This window comes from Plectropomus leopardus, chromosome 14 (genome assembly GCF_026936395.1).
Source record: "Plectropomus leopardus strain MGB_pleo_1.0 chromosome 14, ASM2693639v1, whole genome shotgun sequence".
Classification (NCBI taxonomy): domain Eukaryota; kingdom Metazoa; phylum Chordata; class Actinopteri; order Perciformes; family Serranidae; genus Plectropomus; species Plectropomus leopardus.
The window spans coordinates 7,617,033-7,631,992 of NC_142189.1; the positions used below are offsets into that span (position 1 = coordinate 7,617,033).

At 39.0% G+C, this 14,960-nt stretch overlaps 1 protein-coding gene and 1 long non-coding RNA gene across 3 annotated transcripts; one reads left to right on the plus strand and one right to left on the minus strand.

The window, feature by feature from the left end:
* Window positions 1-143: 143 nt before the first annotated feature.
* On the plus strand, window positions 144-13,961 carry atl1 (atlastin GTPase 1). 2 transcript variants are annotated; one of them, XM_088087306.1, is made up of 14 exons: window positions 144-544; window positions 2,104-2,354; window positions 3,394-3,528; window positions 4,112-4,216; window positions 5,417-5,467; window positions 5,930-5,986; window positions 6,279-6,371; window positions 6,490-6,628; window positions 7,109-7,236; window positions 8,404-8,460; window positions 8,709-8,780; window positions 8,865-9,296; window positions 10,144-10,158; window positions 11,305-13,961. In XM_088087306.1, the coding sequence occupies exons 1-14, from the start codon at window positions 505-507 to the stop codon at window positions 11,419-11,421; spliced, it is 1,692 nt and encodes a 563-aa protein (XP_087943432.1). In that variant the 5' UTR covers window positions 144-504; the 3' UTR covers window positions 11,422-13,961. The 2 variants fall into 2 exon arrangements, with proteins under 2 accessions (XP_087943432.1, XP_042356624.1); XM_042500690.2 differs by having other exon boundaries at window positions 231-538.
* LOC121953526 (uncharacterized) lies at window positions 2,213-8,976 on the minus strand. Its single transcript, XR_006106518.2, has 5 exons — window positions 8,845-8,976; window positions 8,666-8,756; window positions 7,087-7,221; window positions 3,371-3,501; window positions 2,213-2,422 (listed from the first exon to the last, which is right to left on the minus strand). It is a non-coding gene; the product is annotated as an uncharacterized LOC121953526 (long non-coding RNA).
* Window positions 13,962-14,960: the final 999 nt, after the last annotated feature.

Below are 14,960 nucleotides of genomic sequence, written 5' to 3' on the forward strand. Positions count from 1 at the left end.
TATTTTATTGATATGCGCATTGTTGTTTATATTAAAAAAAAAAAACACTTTATCAATTAAAACAATCTATTCACATTTTCACGACAGTACTTGAAGGCAGCACTTGTTTCATTCTCGTGTATTTATCGCCACCTATTGACGGAAGCTGGTAGCATCATTTCACAGCAGTCTCGATGAAAAAAGACTTGACATGAACTGGAACAACCATACTTAACATTCTCGGCGGTTTCACTTATTCTAACACAATATCCGCTGAACCACATTCATTTTTTTCCCGCATTATGAAGCTGCAACATCACGCAGGGCAGCAACAACAGACAACAGCGCCCCCTGGCTGCATGCACGGACCCCTGCACGACGCTGGGAATAAAAGCTCCATCATCCTCCTGCGATGCGAGCATCGTTTTGGTGGAGATAGGGCATCCTCCCAACCCTTCGACACCAATGACTACCGACTAGGGTCGCACATTAACGGATAAACAGAGGGGAAATCAGGACAGCATTATGGCGAAACACCGCAAAGACAGAGACAGCTGGGGTGAGTGTACGTACATTTGATAATTTCATGCTTTTCCTTGACGCGCATACATATTTTTTTCTTATTGCTGCCGAGGCGAGGGTGTAAGCAATGCAGCCAATTAGATGTTTGTTTTCCACCATGAAGGGCTTGTTGTTGTTTCGAGAACATTTTTATTTTCATCCTCATTATATCTCATGAAATTGATGGTTATAAAAATTTTTTTATGTTTGTCAATGCGTGGATGTCGGTCAATCAAGCATATCATATTTCTTACTATTAAAATCTTACGTGGAAAAAATGTTTTCAGTGACAGGAAATACTGTGTCCAGGCCCCAACGGGCCTGAAAATAACCTTCTGATTTTATTGTCACACTGAGCTTCTTATGATGCTGTGTGGTGCATCTGGCATCAAATTATGTAATGTTGCATCAGTAAATAGCTTATCAGCATCATCTTTATCCTGACTGCTATCATGATCATCACCTCCACCACCATGATTATAATGATTTCTGATTGCCACTGACATCACTCTAACTTTAAACACAGGCCAAAAGGGAGGAGAGAATGGGACTGAATGACTGAACATCAAGGTTGTGGAAAAGGGGAGGAAATGCTGCTATTTGTCATTAGAGAGTTTATCTGGTTTGACCCACTTTGAGCAGACAGGATTTCTGACGTCTTGCTTTAAGAGCAGCAGCAACATGATCTGGTTAACTGGCCACAGGCTCGTGCCGAGGCCTTTGCAGGAGAGTCAAACTGACAGTCCTCTTCAGGCCTGAGAGGGAAACCTTGGCCGATTCCTGCTTAAATTATTCACCGTGCATTCTTGGCACCCTGCGTTAATCTTTTAGCACGCTCCCAAATTTTGCTACTCCTTAATCTGTCACAGTGGCATTGTGACACTCACAGTCATGCTTAAATTGCAATTACAGCCTGGAAATTAGCATCACAGCCTCACAGATGGGATGGAGTGATAACTCTGTGTGTGTGTGTGTGTGTGTGTGTGTGTGTGTGTGTGTGTGTGTGTGTGTATTTTCAAAAATCCTTTTGTGCTTTGTGCAGAACATACATAGTCAGACACAAGTTTGTTGTGAAGCATACATATCATGAATGGGGTTTGTGCATCAGGACGATCATGCAGCTTGCACGCTCTATATGAGACAGCAGAGATTGGAAACACACTGAGTCACTGCCAGGAAAGCGCCAGAAAAAGCTCTGAATGCACATGATCTCATTGGACACAAACAGATGGGATGGCTAGCATGGCGTGATTCATTATTAGTATTAACAAGCTTGCAGGCGATGCTATTGATCTGCTGCAAACAGGAAGGAGTAATGGACTCAACTTTCCTGTTTCGTCCCGTTAATGGACCACTACGTTTGCCTCTTATCGCTGGGAATAAGTTCTGGCCGATCACTCATATAATAACATTTTAGTTGACTTTCCAGAGCTCATTACGAGTAGGAAATATCAGCAACGTTATCATTTCTTTGCATCAATGCAACCATATTCAAAGTTAAAAATATGTTCAGTTAATTTTCCGTCTTTCAGGTCTCTTTCCCCCCTCTGATTTGTCCTCCAGGGTCCCTTAGTGATAAAAATGTCTATGACTGGAGCTCAGAGGAGGAGGAGCCGGACGGACGAGCCCGGCCTGTGCAAGTACTGCTGGTCAAAGATGACCACACCTTCGAGCTGGACGAGGCTGCGCTGAGTCGCATCCTGCTGGCCGAGGAGGTCAGAGACCGAGAGGTGGTGGCCATCTCTGTGGCCGGAGCTTTCCGGAAGGGCAAGTCCTTCCTCATGGACTTCATGCTGCGTTACATGTACAACCACGTACGTGTCTGTGCAGGTGACGGGGTCACGGGCGGGTTTTAAGACGAGGGAGACCTGGGCGCAGACTCCTACAGAGGAGCAAGACAAACACACTTTGTGGTAGTTTTACCTATTTTTCATGTTTTTTCATGTCTCTTTGTGGTTGTTTTCCCCTTTTTGTAGTTATTTTGTGTCTTTTTGCAGTTCCTTTGTATTACTTTGTGGGATTTATTTGTCTTTTTGTGGTCACTTTGAGTTCCTTCCTGGTCATATGGATGAATTACTAAAAGGACACAGGTGTCAGAGCCCCTCTGGCCCTCACCTGCAAAAAGTCACTTCAATTAATAGGCACTGATTAAGAAAAGACACAAAAAGGCCACAAGGAGATGTAAAGGAACTGCAAAGAGACACAAAATAAACATAAAGAGATACAATGATCTCAAAGAGACACAAAGTCACGACAAAGAGGCATGAAATGACAACAAAAAAAGACACAAAACAACAAAAAATCACAAAATGACGAGGAAACAAAATGACAAAAAAGACACAAAATAACCACAAAGACACACAAATGACTACTAAGAGACACAAAATGACATCAAACAGACACAAAACAACAAAAAGACAAAATGGCCTCAGAGAGACACAAAATAACTAAAAAAATGAGCAAAAAGAGACACAATGACAAAAAAGACAACATTTAAAATAAATAAGATGCGGTACATAAAGTAATCAAACAAATTCAGTTGGTTTAATAATAAAATGAAAATAAATGAAGAAAAATTGCAAACTAAAGGAAATAAATAATGGACGAAAATGGAAAAGAATGTAATATATGTTTTAGACTCATTTTTTGAGGTTAAAAGGATGTCTATTAAATATTTTGGTACTGGGATGGGTTGGTTTGCATGGATTCTAATATATTTCTTTTTTGTTTGTAATTATTGTGACCGTCAACAAGCTAGAAAAGCAGCAGACCACATTCACACCAAGCATCCCACACTTAGAATGAAAACAACAAATTTAAATCCACTAACACTTGTGATCCGGCTGTGCTCAGGCATCTGAAGGCTGGCTCGGAGATGCAGACGAGCCTCTGACCGGCTTCTCCTGGAGGGGGGGCTCAGAGAGGGAGACCACCGGGATCCAGATCTGGAGCGAGGTCTTCCTGGTGGACAAGCCCGACGGAAGAAAGGTGAAGCAGTGGAGAGTAGATTATCACAGTGCAACAAGGTGTAATGAAATCTAATTAAATATGACAGAGATACGTTATTAACCTTTAAAAAATATTTTATTCATCCTGCCAACAGGTCTGCTCCTCACTTTTATATTCACGTAGTCACACACATTCACACATAGAAGTTAGTTAAAACACACTTTAAAGAAGCAATTTTCGCATTTAGACTCTTATAAGTAGCTGATTTTACTCCTGCACAAGCCAAATGTCTCTCATCTTTAGTCTGCACAGTAGGCGGCAGACAAAAAAAGGAGTGCTACTGTTGTCAGCTTTAAATTTCATCCTTATTTATTGTGCTTATTTTGTTAAATCTGAGAACTTTTGGCTATTTTCAAGATCTTTTCTCCATTTAAATCTCCATCAAAACCAGATTATCTCGCTGCTTCCTTGCCCATTCTTCCTGCCTGCATTTCCGTACATTGAAGGACTTCCTGCATCTCTCTAATCCCTCACACACTCCATTACAGCTCACTTCACAGAGCCTCATGAGAAGGGTTACCTTGCAGCACATGTCAGTGTCTTCGTCTGTCTCATTTCACAGGTGGCTGTGCTGCTAATGGACACACAGGGCACGTTTGACAGCCAGTCGACTCTGAGGGACTCAGCCACAGTGTTTGCTCTGAGCACCATGATAAGCTCCATGCAGGTACAGTGACTTTCACCCGTCTGACCCATCTGCGCTTCAGTGCAGGCCGTGCATATTTATGTTAATGAATGAATATAGGTTTGCATATTTAATCAAGCTCGCAGGGGAGTTTTAGAGGCGGTCGGTTTGTACAGCTTTGATCCAGACTGAAATATCTCAACTACTGGATGCAGAAGGAAAGTCACGGAGCATCTAAATCATTGGAATTCATCTGAATTGGGAATCTGGGAACGCTGAATATTTTTATGAAACTTTGTGGAAATCTAATGCCGCCGGGAGTTTGACATTGTAGTTTTGAGTGAAATGTCTCAAGAACTATTAGATGAAATTTTGTAAACACATTCAAGGAAGAATTGTAATCCATTTATTTTCCATCTAGCGCCATTGTACGCACAAATTTTTAATTTGTCCACACTTGTTTACTCCTCAACTCCTCCTTCAACGGCAAAAAGATGTAGCAAGATTTAGGGTCAACTTTAATATCATTTCTTTTTAAACAACGTTGAGAAAAATGACAAATAAATCTACCTTGTGCCTTGTAATATGCAAATATTAGCATGCTAATATGCCAGACTGAGATGGTAAAAGCCCACAAACCAGCAATACTCATCTTACAGCCCAGTCAGATTAGGCTCCAAACACACACAAAAATCAGTGTTGGCTTTCTACACTGAATGCACACTTTAACAAAAAATAAAAATTTAATTAGAATATGTAATGCATTTTTTTTTTTTATACAAAGAATCTTAATGCAGAAATTGCCTAATAGTAAAAATGACAATACATGGACTTAACAGACCTTTTTTCAGCAGAGACATGAGATTGTTTTTCATACTTGATAAATTATATCAATAAACAAAGTGATGCTTTAAAACATGTTACGTATGTATTTTGTAATGTTTTTCATCACATCACAACTCAAAATATCCTCAATTTTGGAAGTATTTCCAGACAAAAGGGGTTGAAATCCTCCTGATCTCCTCCTAATTTTAAGTTTAATCACTAAGATGCATATATTGATATTAGCTTTTAGCTGAAAACACTAACACTCACAGAGCCGTTAACGTGGCCGTAGACTTTAATATTGTTTGTTCTTTGACTGTTCTTCAAGTTTCACATTCCAAAAATAATCTATTTAGTGGATGTACTCTTAAAATCTGTTTCAAAAAAGTTCAACTGTGAATGAACGGTCTTTTTCAGGTTTACAACATCTCACAGAACGTACAAGAGGACGACCTTCAGCACTTGCAGGTAACGCTGTCGACACTGATCCATACCGGAGAGCTCAAAGAGGAGAGTGCAGATATGAAACCTTTTGCTGGTCAGACATGATGCATATTATTATTTGGCTATTTGCCTTTTCACAAACATAAATAAATAAATATGAATATGAATATCACTGAATCCAAATTCTGACCCATAAAATTTTCTTACACCGTAAAATCTGACAAGTTGATCTTAACTTAAAATAATCTTGGAAACTGATTACCTTGAAAAAGTAAAGTAAATATAAATGTTTATTTTTATGTTTACTTTACACATACGTGTTAAGATTACTTGAAATACTTAATTTTGTGAAGTTGTTACAAAAAATGACAAGTGAAATTACCTTTCTAAGTTTACTTTTACTTTTTAAGTTTACTTTAGATCTTTTAAAAAGATAACTGTGATATTTTAACATTTAACATCTTTATTCATTTTGTCTTATTTCAGCTTTTCACTGAGTACGGCAGACTAGCTATGGAGGAGACTTTCCTCAAACCGTTCCAGGTACTACAAATCATTTTCGCTGGCTGGATGGATTTGCAACAGTGTGCTGATTGCATTCAAATGTCAGGAAATTACATTTAAAACTATTATTGGTGTTTGCTTGCAGCATCTTAAGATATTGGATTGAGGTTTGTTTTAAGCAGAAATGTAACGGGCAAAGAAAAGTTTAGATACCGAAAATTATTTGAAAGTGTGTGTCACTCAAAAATACTGTGAATTATCTGTATGCACTATTTGAACATACAAGATAGCCGCTGACATGCATCACGTTAGCTTTTTTTTTCCATCTCAGTCAATGATCTTCCTGGTTCGAGACTGGAGCTTTCCCTACGAGTTTCCTTACGGACAGGAGGGAGGCATGAAGTTCCTCGAGAAGAGACTGAAGGTCAGCTGTCTCTGATAACATGCTATTTTAAACAATCGCTGTCCAGATTCATATCAAGTGGACTAAAACAAACTAATGCACATTTCAAATTTGACTTGTGGTCGTGTTTGCGGTTTAGATCTCAGAGAACCAGCACGAGGAGCTGCAGAACGTGCGTAAACACATCCACTCCTGCTTCACCAACATCTCCTGTTTCCTGATGCCTCATCCCGGCCTCAAGGTCGCCACCAACCCAAACTTCGATGGAAGAATTATGGGTACTCTTCCTCTATCTTACAAAATTCAGTATTTCATGAGCAGTTTAAAGTTTCCTGTCAAAGGTTTCTGACTGTGAGGGATCATCAGAGGCAGGTCTGAAATGGAGGCATTTAAAAAAAATAAAATAGACATTTTTGAATACAGCATGACCGGTTACAAAATTTAGAAGACCTGACTGCAAAGAATCATAAACATGTATCTACAAATCTAAACAACGGCCTGAATTTCAGAGGTAAACAAGTGTAAATATGTAACCCTGCAGCCACTGCAGAGTAGTTATGAACTGTGCAGGAGCAGGTGGCGCACTGGAGAGCTCAGGGGGAAAAAAGCTGTTTGCTGCTCTGAATTGCTAAATCTTTCACATTTATGTCCCGCTCTTCCACACATGCCACCAGAAACCGAATATAACCGAGCAAACACTGTTGAGTTTCAGCGCACACGCACTGTACACACTCACCAGTCTTTGCCTCTGCATCTAGAGATCGACGGCGAGTTCATAAACAACCTGAGGATTTTGGTCCCGTGGCTTCTCAGCCCTCGTAACATCGACGTGAAGGAGATCAACGGCAGCAAAATCACCTGCAGAGGCCTGCTGGAGTATTTCAAGGTCAGAACAAAAAAGACAAAAAAACATGTTAATATGAAACTCACAAAACGACAAACCACTGATATTGTTTTTTTTCTTTTAAAGCTAAAAGTTTACATTCAAATCGTCAGCTCAAATCCACCTGTTTGTGTTGTCCCTGTACACTGGACGTAGTCATAATGTCCTTTTATTATGTGTTAGTAATTAAATCCAACAAATTTAGATTACCTAAAGAGTAACTTTGGAGTTTGTCAACCTGGACCCTAACATTTTTTTAGATTGGTTCAGTATTAAATGAGCCAGCAGCAGCGACACAGGCTTAAAAATATTTGTTTTTTTGCCACCAACAGGTTCAGATTATTATAAGCGTATGACAGAGACAGACCCTGGTTAAACAAAAAAGAGTAAGATCTTCTTTGTTTAACCAGAAACATCCCAGAAATCGTTATCACCAAACACACCAGGATCCATTTAATAAACATGAATTTTAGCGTCCAGGAGTCAGCATATTTTTAGTGGAAGAATTAAGGGTTTATTTAAACCAAACCACCAAGAATTGGGGATTGTTGAAACTGTGGAAAGATGAACCAAGCTTGAGTTTTATTTTTTTTTCTGTTGACTCAGGAAGTGTCTTTCTGAAGTTTCTACCAATTTTTTCGCCGTTAAATTTTTTTGTTGTTTTTGTTTGAGGGTTAGTTATTCCTTAGTTGCTGTGAGGGTGAGGGGATGTCGTATGCTGTAAAGCCCTTTGAGGCAGGTTTGTGATGGGCTTTGATGAGCTTTAAAAATAAAATTGACTTGACAATGATAAAACCACTATTTTTTTTTTAAATGAAGTCTGGTAGGATTGGTGAAAGCAATTTTAGGGCTGTTTCTTTTTAAACAATAAGAATCTTACTCTTTAACAAGAAGGTCTTTCTCTGAGTCTGTTGTCGGACACCTAGAATAATAATCTGAGTCTGTCAGGGGCAAAAACGCACTTTTAGTGGACATAAATTGACGGTGCTCAAATGTCCTAAATGATTGAAAGTGTAATACTGGACCAGTTCCAAAATTGTCACTCCCATTACTCACTAAGACACAAAAACATGGGAAAATAAAGTCCAGGTTGAAAAATACCAAAGTTCCTCTTTAATTTACAGGTTGTGTTACTTTCCATGCTGTTTTTCATCCATGTGTTTATTTTAGGCATACATCAAAATTTACCAAGGTGAGGAGCTGCCACATCCAAAATCTATGCTGCAGGTACATTTTCTCCATCTTCTTACATTTACATTGCAAATTCCTTTACTGCTTTTGCCTCAATAAAATTTAACGTTAGTATTTATGTCTGTATATATTATTTAGAACCATTTTTTATATCCGAGTCCTAAGTTTTTGTACTTGTGCTGCTATGAGACATATCCCTGTACAGGATCAATAAAGTTCATCTTATTTTATCTTATATTACCTTAAAATAAAAGATGACTGTGTTTTCATCCTCCTCCTCTCAGGCAACAGCAGAGGCGAATAATTTGGCAGCAGTCGCAGCCGCAAAGGATCTGTACAACAAGAAAATGGAAGAGGTAAGTGAAAACTGAATTTTTCAAATCACCTGTAACGCTGAATGTTTAATCTTTATTCAGTGACCCTCTTCATTCTGTCCTCAGGTCTGTGGGGGTGACCGGCCCTTCCTGGCCCCCAGCGAGCTGCAGACCCGACACAGCGCCATCAGAGAAGAGGCCCTGCAGGTGTTTCGGGGTGTGAAGAAGATGGGAGGCGAGGAGTTCAGCAGGCGCTACCTGCAGCAGCTGGAGGGAGAGATTGACGAGGTGTTTGTCCAGTACATCAAGCACAATGACTCCAAGAACATTTTCCACGCAGCCCGGACGCCGGCCACCCTGTTCGTGGTCATCTTTGTCATGTACGTGGCTGCGGGCATCACAGGCTTTGTGGGCGTGGACATCATTGCCAGCTTGTGTAACATGATCCTGGGCCTGGCTCTGATCACTCTCTGCACCTGGGCCTACATCCGATACTCCGGGGAATACCGAGAACTCGGCGCCGTCATCGACCAGGTGGCTGGTGCACTGTGGGACCAGGTAAATCAACCAAAACATAAACATTAATGAAGTCAGGAATAAATCTGTCTCTGGCTTAATCAATATTTGAATCAGTACTCACCAAGTTCACTTCATAAATAATGCAAAATCACCAGCAAGAGTCTTTGCAAACTGCACAAAAAGATGTAAAAGCTTTGAAATGTGCAGAAGCATACAGACAAACCAAAATAAACATGGATACACACAACATGCAGATGAAATTACATCACACAGAAAATGAGCTTTAGAAAGTGCTAAAATAAAATATATAGAGAGAATAAATAGAAGAAGAAATACAGGATATTTTTCCTGATTTTTGTTTTTTTAAAAGATTATATCTAATAATAGTTCCAAGTCATTTCCTTGAGACCTTTTGCTTAAACTTTTTGCAATTTGTGTGACATTTATGCCAAGTTGCTCTTTGACGTTTTTCTCATGTTTTTGAAAGAAATTAAGCCAGTTTTCTCAGGTTTCAGAGGTTTAAATGCTTGTGAAAGGCGTCCAAACGCAGCACAGGAAAAGTGATGTTGATCCAGGTGTTAAAATAATAATAATAATAATAATAATAATACATTTTATATAAAGAGCGCTTTTCACAATACTCAAAGACACTTAACAGAGACAAAGTACAAATACTGCACACTACAGGGCATATCAGTATTTCTGAGTAACTGTCATGATGGTATTTATAAACCACCAGAGGGCGACAGTCTCCTTTAAATCAGTGGTAGAGAAAATAAGACCACATCAGTTTACAGCAATAATAAACTGTTATTGAACATGTCACATGCTGTATAATCATGAACGTACTCACACTATATTTGTATTTTTTTTAATGCCTCTGCAGGGGAGCACAAATGAGGTAAGTGGAGAAATAACAGAAATAATGAACATAAAATAGTATATTTTGGGAAAGTATGGATGGTCTCAAGTTTTCTTTTTCAAATTTGCAAATAAATATGAAACACATTTGTTCTTTAAACTTCTATGAGTCACATTGTGGGCTATTTTTGTCACCATCCACATTGCTCCCAAACTTGTACAACTGTATATCTATACCGACATTATCTTAAAGGAATACTTCACCCCAAAAATGATCATTTGTGTATCAGGTAGTCATCCCTTGATATGCTGAATTTGTTTAAATAAATAAATAAATAAATAAGAAATGCATCTACTCACAGTGAACAACGAAGAATCCGAAAACAGGAAACTTGATGAATTGAAGTCATAGAGGTCCAGGTTTCACAACAGCCACGCTATATTGAAACATTTGTTTAAAAATTCAGAAAAAAAAACTCATGCAGTGTAATACAAGTCTCATTTAATCAGTTATAAACTCAGTCATTCCCCAAACAGACAGCCCTCTCTGAAGGGGAAATGGACTAAAAGTAAAACTCATCCGATAAAAACAGTAAATGAACCATGCTGACGCTTGGAGCTGCTGGTCTACCACTGCCTCGACCGTTTGTTTGTTTGTTTGTTATTGTGTCACTTTGGCGTTTTAAAGGGTTAGTTTGGATTCAACAAAGCAAAATTACATGAACAAACCAACTGACTGAGGCAGCAGTAGACCTGCAGCTCCCGTGTTCAACGAGGTAAAATTGCAGATTTTGGCAGTGAAATCTGGCTTTAAAGAGAAGAGATAAGTTTCATTTTTTACTGTCGGAAAAAGAGAAGAGATAAGTTTCATTTTTAGTTCATTACCTCGTTAAGAAAAGAGCTGTCTGTCTGGGAAGTACTGAGCATATGACCTCATGAGTAGTGTAAAAGTTTGGAAACTGACATTGATGTACTTGTTAAACTCCCTGTGACTTAAATTTAGCAAGTTTTTGGATTATTTTCTTAACTTGGAGCCATGCGAGAAAAGTTTTCATCATGATTTCAGCATAAAATATGGCAACTAATTGATATACAAATGATCATTTAGGGGGTGAAGTGTTGCTTTAATTGATTTTAGGGGCTTAAATCCTCCGAATGTAACCACCATCCGTCTCTGCTCCATCAGGCTCTCTACAAGCTGTACAATGTAGCGGCCAATCACAGGCACCTGTACCACCACGCCTTCCCCGGCGGGCCTCAGGTGGAGGAGGTCGCAGAGGAGCAGGACAAGAAGAGAGACTGATTAGATAAGACAGAGGACAGCAGGGACTTCCTGGTGATGGACAGGAGGAGGAGGGACATCCTCACCCATCAGGCACTCTTTTATTCTGGTGTTGAGTGGCGCTGCCCACCGATACATCCACTACTTTAAACCTAATAACGCACTGTTTAATGTTCATGTATAGGCAGAGCGTCCTCTCAGCGGGTGCCTGTTTTCAAGCGATGGATGCCATTTATCATCGTCTCACTTTTCGTCTGTGATAAAACATCACCTGTACAGATACTGAAGTTCTCCCAGAGGAGACCTCGGCAACCTCCAGTCAGCTGTTGATTTCACATCAGGGGCCAAATGCATAAACGATGTGTACGCACACACAAAAACCCACGCTATTGCTTTTCCCTCACATACACTGGTGTTTATAAAGAAGAAATGTACGGTGAGAAGGTGCACACCTCATGCATTCGTACACATGGTTTAAGCGGAGATAGCTGCAGGTGAAATGATAAGAGCAAAATTTAATGTAAGTTGAGAGACGGAAAACAACATTTAAAGGATGTTTGCCGATTTCTCTAATCGTGTTACAATCTTTGCTCTGTGTTCTGAAAAATGTCAATCAAAGGCGCATTTATATAATTCATTTTTAAGTATTTAAGAGTGATTAACTCATCTGTATTTTTATTTACATTTATCTCTGTTAATAATAATTTTATTTTATAAAGTTAAGCATTTTGTAAAGTCAGTTTCAACATGAGCGCTATAAATGAATCATTGATCATTCTGACATTTAATAATTAGAATTAGGGATGCACGATAATATCAGCACATCACTGGTATCAGCCAATATTGGCTTTAAAATTAAATATCAGTATTGGCCAACGTGCTCATTTCTGCCGATATGACAAACAGATATTTATTCTTATTTTTGTAATTGACAATGTGAACAGATACAAAACATAAAGTTTTTAAGTAAGTTGAAGTATTTTCCTCATTTTGCACGATATATGATTATTACATGAACTGACAAATATTGTATTTCATGTCTCCAACTGCTGACGAGACTTCATGATCACTAAAAAAAAGTGTATATATTGACATCAATATAAATGAGATGTTTTAAATCGGCGTATCGTGGATTCCCAGTCAGAATGATTGGGATTTTATTACGATGATGGTTTGCCTGTGATGAATAAGTGATACAGATGCTACAAATACACAGAGTCGTGTGTAATGACAGCTGCTCAGGCACTGTGGGAGAATCTCACTGATGCGACACAATCACGCAAATTAGTCTTTCTTAAAAATATTTTTTACTGGCAGGTCAAATTAATGGTAAATCGGCACAAGTATTGATGTGCAAACCGATGTTTAAGGGAGTTTCTGCATCCATTTATAGTTATCTGTGGGTCCGGAAGTGAGCAACAGTTATTGAGATTCATAAACAGACTCAGGCGTTCACACGGCATATAAATGTGACGAAAAGACTGCACATTTCTGTCTTTGTGCGCATACAAAGCTTCAGTCATGAATCTACACAGAGTTTTATGCATGTGGCCCCGGGTTTTTTCCTCCATCATTTGATGATTTCAAAGTATAGCCAAATCTGTGAAACCCCCATTCGTGACGATTGTTCTGTTCTTTGAAGTTTAGTGCTGTTTATAAGAATATCTATCGACCTGCGATGTTTGAAAGCCAAAATATGTACTGTATGTTAAATAACTGACAAGCATCATCAGCATGGTAAGTGGTTTTAATGTCTGTCATCTTTAAGCTCTGAAACCAGGTATACTTTATAAAGTTTTAATAGTTGTGACAAAGTGGTATCGTGCCATAAAACATGTTTTAAAAAATGATTTCACATCTCCTGCAGCCTGGCTACATGCAGACACTCAATGGCACATTTATTAGTTGTATTTTGTTTTGGAGGTTGATTTCTGCATCAGGGACTCTCAAATAACAGCACCGGGTGGAAAGACAAAAATAGCTCAAAGTTTACACAACATAGCTGACATTATCTCTCACTTTGTAGTGCAGTTTTGTAATTACGCAGTGATCCTCTATATGTTTGGTCTTTGAGGTTGAGGGGGAGAGAGCGTTTTTCATTGTGATGCAGAGGTGGTGGGTGAAAACCATTGTTGTGTTTCTCTCTGAATGTTCGAGCAAATCCGAGGAATGTAGCTATTCTGTGGCCACTGAGGAATCAAAGCTAGTTGTTATTAGGCGGGGCGACAGAGGGCCTGCTTTAGGAAAAAAAAAAAAAAAAAGAAAAAAAAAAGGATCCTCATTCCACATCTCTTTCATCATCTTCACACACTTAAGTTGAATCATCTGTGAAAAAACTGTTGCATGGTGAAGGAAGCCAGGCCCCGGCGTTATTTTGTGTTTCTAAACCAGCTTGCATTTGTAAACAAAAGGCTTGTACGGTGTTTGAATACTTTGGCTTTGTAGACTGTTACTGTACATTTGTGTGGTTATTGTTTTTTAGCTCAGAGATTAACCCCCGAATCACAGAGCGCACTGTAAAGCATCACACACAGCTGCAGCATCGAAATGTTTTTTTTTTTTCTTCTTTCTGGTCATCGACAGTACAGGAACACTGTCATGCATATTTAGCAAGTTTATACTGAGGTTTGACCTCAAGGGTTGGAAATTTAAAGGCACTGCAGCAGAGTGGCTTCTTGAGTCTTCCACAAGGTATAATCAGCATGAGTGAGGCCTTCACACAAAGACCCATCTAAGTCCAGTTTAAGATTCGTGAGGTTTTGAAATCCCATTTCTTCGTTGCCATTCGTGAGTCAGAAAAGTAGCATTTGTTTTCATTGTATTGCAAAATTAAGTCATAATAGATGTTATCTGTTAGAAAAAGACAAATGTATCACAACACATTATTCTTGGATTTAACCATTCATCCCTGAAGCTGCCCCCATCGACACTTAAATCACGTCCGGACATCGTGGGAGCCTCAGTGCACTGAAAGGTCAAATGAATCAACCTCTTCCAAGTCGACACTGCTCGGTTTCCGCACACAAGCATTGCAAAATTTCAGTTTCAAGGAAATAACTAATAAAGTTGGACCAAATGAATGAAAACTAGACTGACCTATTTTTTTACAGATTCCCTCCGGACATGTTTTAAAACATAAAAAATGCTTGTGTCTGATTATTTTTAACCCACAAGAGTTCAGTTAACTTTTTGAAATGTAGAATATGACATCTAAGCATAAAGGTGAGATTAATGTTTTATTGGCAGCCCAGTCGCCAGAAGAAATGTTGGCATTGTACGTTTCTGCAAATCACAAATATGTTACATTTGTACATTTAATATGTATCATAACAACATTTCCCAAGTGACGTAGTAATGAGCTGGCTGTCATCCGAAGGAGGAAATGGTGGACAAAAAAACACCTGCAAGCCTGCAGATCACTGTTGCCGACCGACAAACAACAAAACCAGCTGTTGTTTAAGCTGCTATGTTCTGCGTTTTCGCCAAATGTGAATCTTATGTTCACAATCTGTTGCCTTTTTCCAACCAGGGACTGCGCGACAAAAAGTGTTGATTTTTAC

Coding starts and splice junctions, on each gene's coding strand:
- atl1 (XM_088087306.1), top strand. CDS start 505: ATGGCGAAACACCGCAAAGACAGAGACAGCTGGGGTGAGT. Junction 5,468..5,929: donor ACGACCTTCAGCACTTGCAG/GTAACGCTGTCG, acceptor GTCTTATTTCAG/CTTTTCACTGAGTACGGCAG. Junction 8,781..8,864: donor ACAACAAGAAAATGGAAGAG/GTAAGTGAAAAC, acceptor TTCTGTCCTCAG/GTCTGTGGGGGTGACCGGCC.